This window comes from Falco rusticolus, chromosome 19, assembly GCF_015220075.1.
Source record: "Falco rusticolus isolate bFalRus1 chromosome 19, bFalRus1.pri, whole genome shotgun sequence".
Classification (NCBI taxonomy): Eukaryota; Metazoa; Chordata; class Aves; order Falconiformes; family Falconidae; genus Falco; species Falco rusticolus.
The window spans coordinates 1,457,332-1,474,147 of NC_051205.1; the positions used below are offsets into that span (position 1 = coordinate 1,457,332).

Genomic DNA, 16,816 nt, shown 5'->3' on the forward strand with positions numbered 1-16,816 from the left:
AGATTTAGGTGGGATATCGGGAAGAAGTTCTTCCCTGTGAGGGCGGCGAGGCGCTGGCACAGGCTCCCAGAGCAGCTGTGGGTGCCCCAGCCCTGGCAAGGTCCCAGGCCAGGCTGGATGGGGCTGGGGGCACCCCGAGCTGCTGGGAGGGGGCCCTGCCCGTGGCAGGGGGTGGCACTGGATCATCTTTAAGGCTCCTTCCAACCCAAACCTTTCTACAAGTTCCGACTCCTCCCACAGCAGAGGATACCACCTTCCCTTGGCTTCCTCCTCCCCCCCACAAAGTAAATTTACCCCTGACCAGGAAAACCCCCCAACCCATTTCCATGAAAAAAAAAAAAAACAAACCAGCACTGAGAGTCCACATCGGTTTTATAATTATTTCTCCTTTGTTACAACAAACCAGAAATACAAGATTCCATTGAAACTGGAACAGTTCACAGAATGGCTGAACTTAGAAGTTGAGGAGAGGGGGGAGGCACAGACCCCTTCCCAGACCCATCGGGGTAAGTGCAGGCAGCTGGTCTGACCGCAGGACGCAGTTTTGGTTACACCGAAAGGTAACAGATGAATTTTGGACCCCGTGTTTTAAAAGAGACAATTCTATCACGCTTTGCCGCCGCAGCTGTAATTTTATGTTGCTGGTTCCAATTCCTTTAAACAAACACTTGGTTTTCTTGCAGATACAGAAACCACCGGTGCCATCTGTTCAAACAATGCAAAAAAAAAAAATAATCAAATGATCTAAAAACAAAGGAAAAAAAAATAACCCTCAACAAACCAAGGTTTCAACCTAGGCATTAACACAACACTGGCTACCAACAGAAGTTTGTGCCAAGTAAGACTGGCACGTCTAGAAGCGCTACGACTAAACCTGGCCTGTTTGCCCTGCTGGGAGGAGGGTGGGGTTTTTTTGGCTTCAGGTGGGTTAAACTGAACTGGTGAGCATCAACTCAGCCCTTCGGTCACACTCTGGGACACGGATGATCCCAAAATGCAGCCCCGGAGCCCAAGAGGCACATAAAGATGCGATTCCAGCACCACCGAGTGCTTCACCCACCGCAGCGTGTGCCATGCTGTGCTGCACGGTGCGTGTCACCAGCGCTGATGTCAGCGGTTTAACTGCAACAGATCGGTGACATTCATGTTTGGAGTACTCGGGGAAAAGAAAAAAGATATAAAAAACAATCAAAAAAAAAAAGACTTCATAACATATAGTATCAAAACATTAAAAGGAACACACTAAAGTCTGATCTCTTGGTAGAACAGGGCTGCTCCCTATTCCTGCGGGTCCTTCCAGCATGAATCAGGGTTTCCATTTTTAGCTTATGGGCATCGACATAACACACTAACTTCAACAACAGTCTCTCGGAACGACTTTCAGTCGTTTGTCTCCGGGTCTGTCTGAGCCATGTAAGCATCCAGCTCGGCGTCGAGGTGTCCTTTTGTTTTAGACATGTAAGCATCCAACTGGTTGTCCAGCTGCTCCTTGGTCAACGCAGGACGTGCCGATCCTCGTCCCCGTCCCCGTCCTCTGCCACGACCTCCAAAGCCCCCTCGTCCCCGGCCTGCCATGCCGCGACCTTACGGTGAGACAAGACTAGGGTTACACACTCCACCAGACCGAGCCTCGGGGGTTCCCCGGGTGCATGGACAATGCAGCATCATGGACAACACAGCACCACAGCGCTTCAGCACGTCCCCGGGGAAGTCCTGCATGGCTGCAGCAGCCCCGCCCCCACCCGCCCAGGTTTTGCTGCACTGGATTAGCTCCCGTGCCGCTTCTGCTTCAGTCCAGAAGCCCAGGCATTTGATCCACGACTAAGAGCTACGCTCAAGCTCCCCACCTCTGCTGCTCGAGTTCCAATCCCACCCACGTGCTGCGGACTTTTCCCCTGCAGAGCGTATCCCGAGGTCCTGCGCACCCCCAGGTCAGGCACAAGCTCTGGGCGAAGTGGCAATGCCATCACCCGTTAACAGCAACTTTTTCCTACAGACACACTACTCTGGATGGAGAGGTTTTCAGGCTACTTCAGATATAGGATACCCAAGAGCTCACATAGATCAGGATGTGTTTGTCAGGATAAGAAACAGAACTGAAGCTACAAGCCAAAGCTCTCAAGAGAGGCGGCTTCCTGATAACTGTCTGCTCTAACTCCTACAAACGCTGGGCCAATCCCCAAGTAACACGAGGGAGCTGCTGCTCTAACCAAACATCTGTCTGAAACATCAACAGCTGTCTCCTGCATTTCCTCTCACACTCCCTGCTTCACTGCTGCTCTCATTTGTTGTCGAAAATAAAACAAGTTCATTCACCCAAGACTTGATTCAGTTTCAGACTCTGGATTTCAGTGTATTTTGCAGGGGTTTAGGCTTTTTCCTGTTAAGTTTTTTCCCCTTTGCTAATTGTTTTCTGCCTCTTGGTTTACACAGGCTCCATATCATCTGCTTTACTGCGGGGTGACAGCACAGTCTTCCTCAACATGCTGGGAGATCACTCGCACCCTTGACTGCCACCCAAAGCATCACGCAGCCAGCGATACCTGCAGGAGCAGACAGCTTCGCTGCCACCTCCCAGAACCCCTCTCGCAACACCGACACAACCCGGGCTCTCGGTTAGGCACAGGGCTGGCAAAGCATTTCAGGGACAAGAGCCTCAATTCAGCACTACACTGTACACATTCAGGAAGACGGGGGGAGGGGGCTTGGGGGCTGCATGTACGTCAGCGTGCTAGCCTTAATGAGGAAAAAGAATTAAAGCTTAGTTCTAATTATTCAGCAGCAATGTGTCACGCCTGAAGCTTGTGCGCACTAACCTCTGCCGCCAAGTCCCCCGCGGCCCATGGCGCCTCTGCCCAGACCACCTCTTCCAGGGCCACCGCGACCTCGAATGCCACCTCTTCTCAGGCCCATCCTGGGGGATATACCCCTTCCTCCACGAAGCAGGCTCTGACCTTCAATAAAGTGAATTCAAATCGGAAAAAAATTACAAAGTTTTCAGACCGAGCAACAGCATCAGTCAGGCTGTCAGAAAACCCAGCATCACCGACACGTAAGCAACTCCCGTTCAGCGCTGCGACTGACCTCTGAGCGGGGCTCCTCCTCTCAGCAGAGCTCTGGCTCCCCGGCCACCACGCATGGCTCCTCGTGGCAAGCCCCTCTGCCCCATAGACAGTCCTCTTCCTCCCATGGCTCCGCGAGCAAGGGGTCCCGCCGGCCGGCCTAATCGTGCCTGAATATTACTTTTACCGAGGCGTTGCTTTAAGCTCTTCTGGAATAGAAGATTTTTAAAAGAGAAAATCATGCAGCAATCTCAGACTTGCAACGCAAACAGCATGGCAATCACCTATCAATACAAGTGGTGTGGTCTTTTTTTTGTTGTTTGGATTTTTAAAGAATGAAATAGAGGGTCATCAGCTCTCTGCAATATAGAATCAGGCTTCAAGAAAACAGACAATCAAATCTGCTTTGGGAGGGATAATTTGTGAAGGTCAAACAGAGAACACAGACCTTTCCTGGAAGCAAGTGTTTGTACAGAGACAAGAAAGTTGCATATTCTGAAGGAAGTTTTTTTTTTCCATTTTTAGCAGTGCTGCTCAGTCCAAATCAAAGCAGACACTTAATCCATGAGGCAGCCTACTAATGCCTTCCGCTCGAAGGTGACAGTCCAAGCAAATCCCCGAGACAGAAAGCAACTACCCCTGCTGTGGCCCGAGCCTAACCTACCTCCAGCAGAGCAAGTGACATCTGTGCAGCCACACGCCATGGATATCAATCCCAGTGGCCTACTGCCCCATGCTGGCTCGCCTTCCACTCAGACTACGGAAACAGCCAGGAAAAGCATCAACTTTTCCACCTATACCATGAAAACTATACTGAAGAAATTGCCAGAACGCCAGCAGAACAGTCATCTTTGTATATCTGGCTTTTGAAGTCGTTTTAGGGTTGGTTGTATTTTTTGCTTGGTTTTGGCTTTTTTGGTGTTTTTTTCCCCACCCCACGTCATTTATGTCCAGCCGCCAGATTCCAGACACAGCTGGCTTCCCTTGGGCCAGCCGCGGCAGCTCGTGTCCTCGAATGCCTATAACGAACTGCCAGAGAGACGGCTCAGCTGCTCACAAAGCAGCAGCTGAACCACCAGTTTACATCCCACCACGGTTAACACCAATCTGGTCTCCACAGGGGAGGCTACAGTCCCCGTAGGCACTGCTGAACCCCACAGGGAGCAACAGTGGGAAGCTCCACGCACGTCTCGAGGACAAGAGCTCTTGGCCCTACGAAGGTAAGGTGACAAGAACAGCCATAAAAGCTGTATCTTACTACAGATTCCAAGAGTTGCTTGAAGTTATTGGTTGTCTACTTGACCCAAGGCCGTGGACAGCTGAACTGGTTCCTCCAAAATCAGTCTCTTCCGCAGCTGTACTGAGAGTTTAAGTTCTACTGCCTCCGAGTTTAGATAGTCATTCGTTTTTCCAACAGCTGTAGCAGCCTATAAAATGTCAGCCTCTCTCCTTTTGCCCAGCCTTGCTGGCAGAAAGGGATGAGAAAGCATGAGTACGTTCCACGTCCAATTACTCATTTATGTCACTTACCATCAGAGTTTAAGATAAGCTGCTGGACTTGGTACTGAAACACCCCAAGAGTGCTCGCCCTTCTGCTCTAGCTTGGAGCGGTAGTACCATGGTCTGCTCCAGCTACTCAGTAAATGTGTGTCTAGAGACACAGTCAAGTGTAAAGGTTTTTACATTTTAAGAAAAAAAAAACCCCAAACACAGCAGGTTTACCTATAAACACTTGTGCATTCAGATGCAGAGGATGCAAAACACAAACCCAGGACTCTAGGACAAGCAGTGCTCCGCAGGAGTTCAGAGAAGTCCTTTCTGAAGCACAGGCGACCGATCACTGGGATCAACGCTCCCCAGCACATCCAGAAGGATCAGAAAAGCTCCTGGCGATACCAGTATAGCACTTCAGAAAATCCAAACACTACCTCAACTGCCAGAGCAACCCGCCATCTGGGAAGAGCAACGCAACGTAAACCAGGTTTCCAAATTTCCCTGCAACACCCTTCCACGGCCTTCCCTTTTAGTTCCAGAAGACTGTGAAAGTACACCTACGCCCAACATAAAAATCAAATGGGTTTAAGAGCTAAGCCAAAGGCTAGCTCTTCCCTGTTCCTCTGCGGCACCTCAATTCAGCAAGCAGAAACTTTGGGCTTTCAGTTCTGTTCCACTTTCCAGTTGTGAAAATCTGAACTTTTCAAGCTGTTTTTATTTTAAGCAGAAAATAATTCAGACTACCATTTCCAAACCTTTTGTTTACGAGCTCTGCTAGGCTAACTGGCACCACGGTCTGGTTTTACAACAGAAGTCTCGAGAGATCTTAAACAGCAGCTGCATTCCTCTTTATCAGAGCGAGCCCTGGATATGAGCATGTGTGGCAGGTCTTAAGTATTCCAGCTATCTGGAGCAGCCGCTCAGCTAAGAAATTTCCAAGGCTTTCTCTCCACATGCGATATAATGTACAGAATTGTATTTAACTAATTCTGTAGTCAAGTCACACCGCGCCACTATTTGAACTCACTGCACAGCTGCGAGGCACTACCCCACAGGTTTCAATTTATGCCCTACACACGCATTTTAAGCTAATCTCACTGAAGCCTTCCCATTTAAAAATAGCATTTAAAACGCACAAAACCCCCTACAGTCTGACAACGAGCAGGCCCTAAACAAACAGTGCTCTTCTGTGGATCACTGAGGTTTCTGTCGGAGCCAGATTTTGTCTGCCACCCCTTCGGTAAGACCGGAGGCGGAGAAGCACGCTGACTGCAGCAGAGATCAAAATTCAGCATGTCTGCTTAGGTCTTCTGCTCTATGCCACAAAGCAGTTTGAGGAACACACCTTAAAATGCAGTATTTATCACCGAAACGCAGAATGATAAAGGCTCCTTATATATGGAGTATCCAACACTACGTCTTAAAACCAGGCCTGCATTCTTGCATTCATAAGCAATCAAGAAATTAAGTTTGTTCATCTGTTCCTTGCCGCCAGCTGCTATCAGTGGAGTGCACCAAGAGAGGGTGGAGTTGGGGATGGGAGCAACCAGCCTCAACTGAATAGTGAGTAGTGGAAACAACCTGCAGCAATTGTAACTGCAGCTAGATTGAGAGATGAAGCACTCGGCAGATCCAGAAACCCAGAATGAGAACATTTCTCTGAAAAAATAGAGAGGAGATATGAACAGCTAGAACAAAAAGAAAACCCAACTCAATAACATTAACCAGTAAGTTACAAAGCGTTACTTAACTGAAGTAAAAAGTGGGATTTTCTGCAAGTCCCTTCTAGGTGTCTCATTTTTAACTTTCAGGAGTGTTTTTCACAATCCACTGTATCGTGAAAAGCCATTTGCTGGTGACAAGGCATCAATGGGCTGCCCCAAAATACGCCACTTTCTCTCACCTGTTTAAGCTTCAAAGCAGCCTGGACAGAAGGTCTATTCTCCATCTGCTGGGCCAGTCTTCTGTTTCTGGCACTGGCTAGCTGCTGCTGCTGCTGCATGGTAGCCCGAATATTCACTGGCATCGGCTGTTTGTTCTTCAGCATGTTAGTAAAGCTTCAAGGTCGAATAAAATGGGTGTTTAAATAAAGCTTTATTACATACATTTATTGGCATTTCATGGTTCTCAAGACTGGATCTCCAGATCCCATGAACCTTATGTAAAGAGTGGTACTTAGGTCACGTCATACGGGATTACGTATTCCTTGTTTTCCACAAGTGTGCAAGAACTGGAAACTCAGAAATGATGTTGTATATTAATTCAGAAGTGATAAAGCTTTAGGTTACTGATTTAAGAAATGGCAGAAGGAATGAAAACAAGCAGTAAGCAGAGATGATCATGACAGATGGGAGAGGACATTGCAGAAACAAAAAAGCAAACTGAAATCTGACTGCAAAAGCCAAATTAACCCCCAAAGATCTGAGAAAATAGTTTAGAAACTGAATGCCAGCAGGCAGCTTTACAAGAGCCACCGCCGTGAGAACAGACCGGGGTGCCTCTGGTGCGCCACGTAACTGGTGCCACAAGAAATGCCACCACCCAAGTGCACTCACTTATAAACAGTTCACTTGGCAATTTCTTTGATGCACAAAGCATCTTCTGCCTTTCAGGGCTATACAGGAGCAGAACATACAGCAAGATGGTAAGCCTCCTTAGCAGCAACCCATCAGCTTTCTCCTGTGCCCTGGGAGCTACACAAGACCGCAAAAGAAAACACTTACAGATGAGGAATATGGACTGACCAAAACAAAACAGGCCAGCAAGCCTTCCCTGTGCGCCACGGCTCATCTTTCCTAGGGGAAGCTCTGAGCACAGGTTCAGGCTATCTCACTGCAGCACTTGCTAGAGCAGGAACTGCACACAAATGGCCCCCTTTATCCGTGGCTCAACGATACTAACGTAATTAACCCAAGAGCGATTAGTAAGAAAGTGAAACGTAACGGCAGCATCACTGTTAGTTGTCACTGTAGAACTGCAAAAGCTTAATGGCATGGAAAAGCAGAAGAATACTCAACAGAGGAAAGAAATAAATCAAGAAAAAGAGGGAGATGGAGATGAAGCAAAGCATTTGCCTCTTACAAGGCCCAAAACATTGTTAAAGGGCCTTTGGGCTTGTTTAATGGCCTGCTGCATGCCTCTTACAGGCCAGACCACATGCACGTGTGTCTACCTCGGACAAAGCAGCATGCCTGCTGCAGCTTAGGTAACATGCTACCGTGCTGCAGTGTCAACTATATAAATGTAAAAACATGTGGAAGAAAAAGGGAGGGTGTGAGGTTTCTCTCTGTTGTTATAACACATCCCACCATATTTACGTGTTGAATAGTTTAATATTAACGGCTATGGATAAATTTCTCCAAAACATTTGCCCTTTTAACCTTGAGTACCACATTTGTTGCAGTTTAAGACAGAGGTGCATAGCCATCTGCATGTTTTAGCGAGGTTAAAAGAGGGCAGAAACCACGTTGGTTTTTGGACACTGGACAGTGATAATTAAGTAAAAAAATTTCTTATGAGCTGAAGCTGCTGTTGGCTTCCTCACCGCTCGTTCAGAGACATCTTGGTGGTGCTCTTTAGCACAACCTTCGGTGCTGACTGTGCAGCCATCTTCAGATCAAGAGAACCTGCAAGACATGAGAACTGGATTTAACAAACGGCACGGAGATCTTGCGCTCACTTGACTAAACATCAAAAACCATGCCATCCAGCTCCTTTGGCAGAGAGAATCAAGAATGAGATTCTATTAATGTATTTTTAATAAGTTTTCCAGGCCACTGCCATGATACAGCAGGTTTAATAAATTGACAAGTTATGCTATCTCATGCCTACTAAGTGGTCATCCGTTTTGAAAGTGAAAATTTCACCGCTGGCAGAAATAACGCTGCCAAAATGCCGTCCATCAGTAGTCAGGATGGCACCCAAATGTCCTGTTCAGTGTGGCACCCAGTGGCACTGCCACAGTTCCTAAGCTTTTAGTATCAGCAACACGGAACCCCCGATTTATTTTGAACAGACCTATACACGTGGCAATAAAATTCTTAAGATTACTCTACAGAAGTCCCATACGCTTTTAAAATGTTAAGGTTCTACCTTCCCATTACAACTGCCTCCACCTGGCCAGAAATAAACGATAAGGGGGCAGTCGCTATGCCTTTTTAATATCCAGTGCCCTGGTAGGCGGCTCACCCGCAGTCCTAATGCGGCTCTAACATGAGAGCCTGCCACATACCTCAGGAAAGCAGCAAAGGGATTTAAATTCAGCTGTTACCGACCTTCAGAGCACAGCTCCAGCCCGAGCGCTTTCACAGTGATGAACGCTACCGAAACGCGCTGAGCTCGAACCCACGAGCTACGCAGATCGATTTCTCTTTTTTTTTTTTAAATAATCGGTATTAAATTTACATGCTTAGATGCCTGCCCGAAAGCACTCGCCCCCCAAACGCGTTGAACAAAAGGCTTTCTTTACAATGTTTTACAGCCCATCAGCTAGAAAGCGTTTTGGAAAAGCATCTTCCCTGGACAACAAGCCGCAGCGCTGCCGGGGAGGAAGCCCCGCTCCCTCAGGCCTGCAGGCAGCCCCGGCCCCGCCGGCCGAGCACGGGGAGGAAGGCGAGGCCCGGGCCGGGCCGTCAATCCAGCCTCGCCCGACAGCTGCCCCACGACCCGGGGGGGAAAGGCCGGCCCTGCGCGCACAAAGCCTGTGCGGGAGCAGCCCCCCGCCCCGAAAGGGCAAGGCGCAGCCCCCCGGCCCCCTGAGGGGCCCCCGCGACCTCCCTCCCTCAGCGCCCCCCTCGCAGCCCTCCGGCCAGGGCCGGCCGCTCTCACCGAAGCAGACAGTCGCCAGGTCTCCGGTGGGGCTGGCTGGCGGGTGGCGCGGGGCTGGCTGCGGCGCCCTCCGCCCGCTCCCGCCGCACTCAAACGGCCGCGACAAAATGGCGGCAGCGACCACAGACAACCTTCCTCCTCCCACCGCCCGCGCCGCGCCGGCCAAAATGGCGGCAGCCACACGTAGAGCGCAGGCGTAGAGCCCACGACGTCACCACGCCCCCTACTATTGGGCAGGGCAGCTGTGACGCAGCGCTCCTCCTCTCGGCCATTGGTGCCCCGGGGCGGGGGGGGGCGGTGCCGGGGCGAGGGGGCGGTGCCGAGGCGGGGGGCGGTGCCGAGGCGGGGGGCGGGGGGCGGGGGGCGGTGGCGGGCCCCCTCCGCCTCACTGAGGCAGGCGTTGGCCCCGGCGGCCTGGCCGGGCTCCGGCGGGGTCGGTGCCCAGTTGTGCACGGTTACCTCCGCGATCGGGAGAATGGCGGCCGCCTGAATCCGGCGGTGGGGGCCGATCCCCCCCGGCGGGGCCTAGCCAGAGCGGGGGCGGAGGCGTCGAAGACCTGAGGAGGCCTCACGGGGCCTCCGGTCCCCGCCGCAGCCTGGCCGGGCCTGTGGCCGGGCTGCCCCTGGGGTGTCCCCGCTCTGTGCTGCGGCAGGCCCCGTGTGTAGGGCCCGGCCGCGGGGTGAGGGCCCAGAGCCGGGCTGGGGGGTCGGGGATCAGCGGGGCCAGCCCCAGCCCCGGCAGACGATGGCGCTGGCGGCCCTGCGCGGGGCCGGGCCGGGCCGGGCCGCAGCGTGGGGGCTGCTGGCTGCAGGCCCGCTGGGCGAGGAGATAAGAACCGGTTCCTCCGGCCCTACGGGGCGCGGTGCCCGCGCCTCCGGCGGGGCCCCCAACAAGTCCTGGCCTGCGGTTGCCCCTTTGCCCGGACCCTCGTGCCCCCGTGTTGCACCCCCATGTCCTGCACCCCGACACCCCAGTGCAGGCTGGGGTCACCCGCCCCGGCTGTGCCGTGCCCCGCGGTGGTTCGGGGCTGATGCCGGGCTGTGGGGCAGGGTGGGGCGCAGGGTGTGATGGAGGAGCCAGAGCAGGGTGGAGACAGGGATGTCCCCAGGCTCTTGGGGTGACCCAGGGTGGCTTTTCCCTGTGACCCCGTGGCTCGGGAGAGGGAAGGCTCCCTGGTATCCCCAGCAGCACTACCGGGGGGGACAGGGCAGAACCCGCGACCCTGGAAAGGAAAGAGCTCACTACGCCTCTGGCTGGGTCGGTGCCTTTATTGTGGAGCTGGATCCCAGTGGGATCCCCCGGGGTGTGCTGGGGAGTGGAGGGTGAGCTGCAGGGGGTGGTGGGGGGCTCTGCGTTTTGGGGACGCCATGGCTGGCTGCTGCGGTGGTGGGGACAGGCCTGGGTCAGGCGTTCTCCCAGAAGAAGGTGTTGCAGGCCACAGTGAGGGCGGCCACCAGGACCACGTACTCCTGGAAGTCCACCTCCCCGTCGCCGTTCTCATCCAGGTCCTGCATGATCTTCTCCACGGCACCTGTGTCCTTCTGGGTCTGTGGGGTGGGGTGATGGGGTGAGCCCTGGGGCTGGCAGCCTGCTGGGACGCTGCTGCGCCAGGGCATGGGGGGAAAGGGGAAGCCCCCGGCCGCGGGGCCCCGGCATGGCCGGTCCCTACCTCCAGGAAGCAGCCCAGCTCGCTCTGCAGCAGCTCCTTCAGCTCCTTCTTGCTCAGCTTGTACTTGTCCCCCTCTTTGCCCGAGTAGTGGTGGAAGACGTTGATGAGCGTCTCCATGGCCCCTTCCAGCTGTGACGCCATAGCTCCAGCTGCGGGGAGGCACCCGCTGCGTTATGGGGGGCAGCCGCTAGCCCCCCTTGCCGTGAGGGGCAGCCCCCAAATCACAGCCACCCCCTGCCCCATCCTCTGCCGGGGACCATCGCATGCCGTGGCCTCCACTCCGAATGCTTGGTGCTGGGCAGAGTGGGGCTGTGGGGGTCTCGGGGCACCCCGCTGCTCCCCAAGGCTGGGTCCAAGGGTGTTCCTGTGGGAGGGGGCCCTGGCCACCTGCCCCCTCCCAGGGCACCCGTGCCCCGGCCAGGCCCTGTGCTCACCTGAGCTCCGCGCTGCGCCGCCCGCCCGCTGCTCGAGTGTGCCAGGCTGAGCCAGCCGGGGACGTTAAATAAGCTCCAAGCCCCCTCCCTCCGGGAGGATCCGATACCGGGGCTGGACAGCCCGGCTGGCACCGCCAGGCCACCTTCGAGGGGGCCAGGACGCAGCGTCCCGCTGTCCCACTCACCCCGGGATGATGCAGGGGAACGTTTCCAGCCCCACCGATGCTTATGGGGTGGCGGTGGGCAGTGATGCGGAGAGCCACTTTGGGGGGGGGGGGGGCGCTGCTCCATGTCCCTCCCCATACTAAACCTCGGGTGCCCCTTCTTGCCCCCCCACAGCTGAGGCTGGCCCCACTGTGGCCCCGTGGAGCAGCAGGGTGCCAGGGGGCATGGGGACGTGTGGGGGGGGCAGGGGGGTCCCTCACTGGGCCACCCCCCGGCTGGCTCTGCCCACCAGCCCCGGGGCAGATCCCGCCACCGGGGCCCTGGCTCCGCCGGTGGCACCGCCATGCCCGGGGTCTGACCCCACGGCGTCACCCGCTCGGCGCCCGCCGGCATCCCCCATCTGTCAGCGCCACGGTGCCGTGCCGGATCCGTCCCCAGCCCTCCTCCCCCGGGCCGATAACGCGCGGGTATCCGGTGTCCTCGGCCTTGCAACGGGAGCCAGCCGGGGCCGGGGGGAGCCGGGGGGGGCTATCGGGTGACTCAGCCCAGGCCCCCCGGGGCCACCCGCTCCCCGCACACAGAAAGGCCTCTTGTCAAATTAAAAAAGCCCCACAATCCCAGCCCGGAGGTTGCTCCAGCAACGGCTGGGCCAAGAAACCAGATTCCCCAGCTGGCATCGCCGATGCTGATAATCCTGGCCCTGCTGCGGCTCTCGTTACGGCCCCGCATCGGGGCGGCGTGGGGCCGATCCCCGGCGCGGGCATCCCTGGGGGAACAGCAGCGGTGCTGAGCCCCCAAACTCAGGTGGGCACGATCGTCCCCCCTTTTTGGGTCCCCCCTCTACAAGGGGGCTGCTGGGAGCTGCCGGCGCAGCGTCCTGGCTTTTTGCAAGAGCGGGGTGGTGCCAGGTTCTTTATCCCGGATTCCAGCCCTAATTTGGGGCTAATTACATCCTGCTCCCTCTGTTTCCATCTCCTGCGCTCCTGGTCCCTGTGGTTGGGAAATGCCGTGGCTGCATGGCACCCCCTCTGGACTGGGGACCCCCCCAAACCACTCTGTCACCTGGTCCCCTGACCCCATGTGGCCACCCCACCATCACTGCCCTGCTCTGGGGTGGGTGGCATGGGGGGTACTGGGGGGTTTGGGGTGATGTGCAGGGTCTTTGGGGGTCCAACCCCTGTCCTGCACTTGGGGCAGGTGAGGTGGCTGCAAAGGGGGTCCCTGGCTGGAGGTGGGGGGTCCCAGACAGAGGTGGAGGTCCAGGATGAAAGTGGGGGTCCCGGATGGAGGCTCAGGCTCCTGTTTTTTGTATGGGGCTGGGAGGGGGTCCTGGGGCTGGTGAGCTCCCAGAGAGGCCAGATCCAGAGCCTGGGGACAGGGGTAGATGGGGAGGGACCCCAGTGGCACTCACATGGCGGTGTTGGCGTGGAGGCTGGCGGCGGCGGAGCCCCTGTGCCCCTGTCCCCAGTGCAGCGCGGCAGCGGGCAGGATCCGGCCGCCCCTTCTGGGAAGGCTTGGCCCCCGGGGCTGTGTCGCCTGCCCAGTCGGGCAGCAGCTGCCTGTGACGGGAACAGGCATCGCCGCCCGGTCCTGAGCTTAAAAATAACCCAACCCCAGCCCCGGCAGTGGGCACGGAGCCGGGGCCACCATGCCCCAGGCACCGGCTGTGCCGGTACCTCCAACTGCCTCCTGTGCCGAGCTCCCCGAGGGCTCCGGCTGTGCTCGGAGGGGCTCTGCCCCACTCTTATTAAACCCCAAACCTCCCTGGAGAGCAGGATTTGTCCAGGTGGTTCCCGAGCAGTGGGACCAGCTGGGCTGGGTGCCCAAGGGTAAACCCTGACACGGTGGGGACATGGCCTGGGCACTGGAGGGGGTGGCCCCGGGCTCTGTGCCGCTGCGGTGCCGGCCGTGGGGAGAGCACGCCTGGCGTGTCCGCGCTGGCAGATCCTCAGGACAAGCTCTTACCAAACCGGGAGCAGCGAGGGACATGCCAGGAGGTTTACACACTTCTTGGAACAGGTTTCAGCCACTGCGACTCCCCATGTTCCACTTTGACCCAGCTAAACCAGTTGCTCCAGTTGCTGGTGCCGGGGCTGGGCCAATCTTGTCTCTCCATCCCATCGCTGGAACATGGAAGAGGCTTTTCCATCCCTGGGGTTTGGAACGGGGAGAGCCACCGGGCGCCTGCGGTGCCAGGGCCGGCAGCATTGCGATGGCACCGGGCGCCCAGTTTTGCAGCCTCAGATAACCACGCTCCCCTTCAAGGAGCCCCGATAGGTGCGGTGAGGTGGCACCTGCAGAGGGCACGGTGACCGTCCCTGGTTGGGGTCCCCAGACAAGACAGGTGGGGGACAACACCAGGACATGGGGTGTGGGGGGTGTGGGGCGGGGGATGCACCTGCATCCCAAGCTCTCGCCTCAGCACATGGGGTCCTGCTATGCTCTGCCCCCTCCCAGGAGCGGTGGGTCCCCAAGGCTGGGTCCCCACCCCCTGCGCATGGGGATGGCCCCGAGTGGGGATCTGGGGCTCAACCGGGAGTTGCCGTTTCTCCTGCCACCTCTGATTTGGCTGCATCCTGTCGTGAGGCTGCTGCAGCGCTTGTTGCCTCCTTACCCCGTCCCATCACCCCGAATTCCAGGGGCGGCGAGTCATGGATCCACCTGGCTCTCAGGGCTGGTGATTCACCCCAAACCTGTCCCCGTCCCTGCAGAGCCTGACTCACCCCAGAGGTTTCCCAAGAGACCATCTCGGTCCCCTGACGTGGGGCTCGGCGGAAGTCCCGTCCCCGTCCCCCCGTCATCCCGGGGAGGGGGCCGGCCCGGATGGGGCTGCAGGAAGCCAATTCCTCCCCCATGAGCTGGTGTGACGGGTGTGGGGTGGGGACCGGGCTGCCTGGTGCTGGCTGGAGCCTCCCCATCCCTGTGGAGAGGTGGAGTGAGTGTGTCAGGGCTCAGCAGGAACCAGGCTGGTGACAGTGGCGTTGCACCAGGGACCTCCCTGCTCTGCACCCCCAAAACACCGCTGGTGGAGGGCTTCAAGGCTGTACCAGGCTCCCTGGGACCCCACTGCCATGTGCTTGTCCTTGCAGGGGGGCTGCTCACCCTGATCTCACTCCCCATCACGTCTGGTGTCACACTGCCACGGGGACGCCGGGACACAGCCCCTGCGGCGTGTGGGGATGGAGTGGCTGGCTGGGAGTCAGGGACATCCCTGCCATCCTCCAGGCAGAGACAGTCCCCAATGTCACCCTCATCCCATGCTGTCACCTGCACTGTCCGCACCATCTCGCCCCGGGGCTGTGGCATGGGGCCACATAGGGTCTGTCTGGTGCCAGGGTGGGGGACATGGCTCGGGGACCCCGTGGGAACGGCGATGCTGCAGTGCAGAGCTGCTCCGTCTCCCAGGTGGAAACCTGCCAAGGCTGCCATGTTATAAATACACAATGATTAAAGGGGAACGCTCGGGCGGTTCCAACCCCCTAATTAATTTGGATTAATTAATTTTTACAAAGCCCACTATTAATAGGGATGATGTCAGCGGGTGGCTGAGTCACAACTCTCACTCTGTGCGGGTTGAGCCCGGCCTGGGGACCACGGGGCTGCTGGGTTGTGGGCTAGGACCAGCCACCGTGTCGGGGCATGGCGGGACGTGAGCGGGGTGCTGGGGGCCACGTCCTCACCCCCCCTGCAACCCCAGCCCTGCACGGCTGCACTTGTGGGTGAGACCCACCCAGCATCCCCGGAAAGGTCTGGGTGATGCTTGAGCCCCGTGGGATGCTCCAGCCAGAGCAAACCCCTTCTGTCCTCCTGCATCCCTCCCCTCTGCCCCGTGGTCCCATCCTGCTCCCCACCAACGCATCCCCACGGCAGCAGCACCCAGGCGGTCCCACGGAGACCGGGACAGGTTCACACCAGCAGGGCTGAGCGCTGCATTTGGTCCGCTGCCCGCGTGGGGAGGGAGAAGAGGAGGACGTTTCCGTGCCCGGGCGGTGTTTGTGCGTCCGTCCGGCTGCAACAGGAAATCCAACACCGTGGCAAGGGGGACAAAGTGCTGCGCTCTCCCCTCCTGCCGCGCAGGGTATAAAACCTCCCGGGGGGCCGCAACCTGCAGATCCCTGCCGCAGGCGAGGGGGGTAAGTAAGCAGTCGCTTCCTGCAGCGCTGTCTCCATCCTGGCCACTGTGTCTCCAGCGCTCGCAGAATGACAGTGGTGCTGGGGATCCCTGCCGTACCCCCATCCCTTTCCTGATGTCCCCCCATCTGCTTGTCTCTGTGGTGTGCGTGCCACACTGTGCCGGATGGCAGCGGCATCACCGAATGGCTCTGCTCCCCCACCCTGTGCCAGCTGGGGGGGACGGGGACCTAGCCAAAGCGATGGGTGCCGGGGGAGCAGCCGGGCAGGGGGGCAGCCCACAGCCCCTCTCAGCCCTGCAGAGCTGAGCTGAGACCTTTCAGACTCGCTGCACTTTGGGCTGGGGAAGGTGCCCCTTGACGCACCCCAGGCATCACCTCCCTGGGACACCCCTTTGCCTCAACCCCCCTCTCAGCTCATCTCCCTGCAGCCCTGGGCCACTGCCGTGCCCTGGCATCATGGCCACGGGCGAGCTGACCGAGCTGGAGATGGCCATTGAGAAGATTGTCACCATCTTTTTCACCTACGCGGGGAAGGAGGGCAAGAAGGGCACGCTGACAGTCAACGAGTTCAAGGAGTTGGTCCAGCTCCAGCTGCCCAACCTGATGAAGGTGAGGCAAGGGGCTGCATGTGTGGGGTGGCTGGGGGGGCAGCTGGGTCCTTCTGGGTCCTCCCAAGCTGGGGGGCTGCTCCCGGTACCCTGAGACTTGCAAGCAAGAGCGAGCAGCAGCCCCTGCTCCCCCATCCCCATCCTGTTCGCTGGGGACCGGGATGCAGCCGAGCCTCCCCTCGTCCTCCCCACAGGACGTCCCCTCCCTGGAGGAGAAGATGAGCGAGCTGGATGTGAACAATGATGAGGAGCTGAAATTTGGCGAGTACTGGCGGCTGATCGGGGAGCTGGCAAAGGCCATGCGGAGGGAGAAAGCAGGGAAGAAGTGACGGGGCTGGTGGGGACGCTCAGCTGCTGTGGAGCTAATAAAAGAGGTTTCCCTGAGCCTGAGCATCACTGCTGTTCTTAGTGGGGGGCTCCTGA

The 16,816-nt window shown here is 57.2% G+C and overlaps 3 protein-coding genes across 7 annotated transcripts; 1 reads left to right on the top strand and 2 right to left on the bottom strand.

The window, feature by feature from the left end:
- Positions 1-354: 354 nt before the first annotated feature.
- On the bottom strand, positions 355-9,574 carry LOC119159283 (chromatin target of PRMT1). 4 transcript variants are annotated; one of them, XM_037411990.1, is made up of 7 exons: positions 9,384-9,564; positions 8,101-8,182; positions 6,460-6,613; positions 3,085-3,271; positions 2,817-2,954; positions 1,354-1,583; positions 355-705 (listed from the first exon to the last, which is right to left on the bottom strand). In XM_037411990.1, the coding sequence occupies exons 2-6, from the start codon at positions 8,163-8,165 to the stop codon at positions 1,381-1,383; spliced, it is 747 nt and encodes a 248-aa protein (XP_037267887.1). In that variant the 5' UTR covers positions 8,166-8,182; positions 9,384-9,564; the 3' UTR covers positions 355-705; positions 1,354-1,380. The 4 variants fall into 4 exon arrangements, 3 of the variants coding, with proteins under 3 accessions (XP_037267887.1, XP_037267888.1, XP_037267886.1); XM_037411991.1 differs by having other exon boundaries at positions 355-1,583; positions 3,085-3,268; positions 9,384-9,565; XM_037411989.1 differs by having other exon boundaries at positions 355-1,583.
- A 1,060-nt stretch (positions 9,575-10,634) lies between these two features.
- Positions 10,635-11,599, bottom strand: S100A1 (S100 calcium binding protein A1). The gene is made up of 3 exons (XM_037370728.1): positions 11,488-11,599; positions 11,054-11,202; positions 10,635-10,931 (listed from the first exon to the last, which is right to left on the bottom strand). Exons 2-3 carry the CDS (start codon positions 11,192-11,194, stop codon positions 10,788-10,790), a joined length of 285 nt encoding a protein of 94 aa, XP_037226625.1. The 5' UTR covers positions 11,195-11,202; positions 11,488-11,599; the 3' UTR covers positions 10,635-10,787.
- Positions 11,600-15,619: 4,020 nt separating this feature from the next.
- Positions 15,620-16,777, top strand: S100A13 (S100 calcium binding protein A13). 2 transcript variants are annotated; one of them, XM_037371219.1, is made up of 3 exons: positions 15,620-15,785; positions 16,214-16,394; positions 16,588-16,777. In XM_037371219.1, the coding sequence occupies exons 2-3, from the start codon at positions 16,242-16,244 to the stop codon at positions 16,720-16,722; spliced, it is 288 nt and encodes a 95-aa protein (XP_037227116.1). In that variant the 5' UTR covers positions 15,620-15,785; positions 16,214-16,241; the 3' UTR covers positions 16,723-16,777. The 2 variants fall into 2 exon arrangements, with proteins under 2 accessions (XP_037227116.1, XP_037227115.1); XM_037371218.1 differs by having other exon boundaries at positions 15,623-15,785; positions 16,199-16,394.
- The last annotated feature ends 39 nt before the right edge of the window (positions 16,778-16,816 follow it).

Excerpts from the sequence above, each read along its gene's own strand:
- LOC119159283 (XM_037411990.1), bottom strand. The coding sequence starts at position 8,165 with ATGGCTGCACAGTCAGCACCGAAGGTTGTGCTAAAGAGCACCACCAAG. Across the intron at positions 6,614-8,100 it reads AAGATGTCTCTGAACGAGCG|CTTTACTAACATGCTGAAGA; the intron begins GTGAGGAAGCCA and ends TCGACCTTGAAG. Across the intron at positions 1,584-2,816 it reads CGGGGGACTTGGCGGCAGAG|GTCGCGGCATGGCAGGCCGG; the intron begins GTTAGTGCGCAC and ends TCTCACCGTAAG.
- S100A1 (XM_037370728.1), bottom strand. The coding sequence starts at position 11,194 with ATGGCGTCACAGCTGGAAGGGGCCATGGAGACGCTCATCAACGTCTTC. Across the intron at positions 10,932-11,053 it reads AGCTGGGCTGCTTCCTGGAG|ACCCAGAAGGACACAGGTGC; the intron begins GTAGGGACCGGC and ends CCCACCCCACAG.
- S100A13 (XM_037371219.1), top strand. The coding sequence starts at position 16,242 with ATGGCCACGGGCGAGCTGACCGAGCTGGAGATGGCCATTGAGAAGATT. Across the intron at positions 16,395-16,587 it reads AGCTGCCCAACCTGATGAAG|GACGTCCCCTCCCTGGAGGA; the intron begins GTGAGGCAAGGG and ends TCCTCCCCACAG.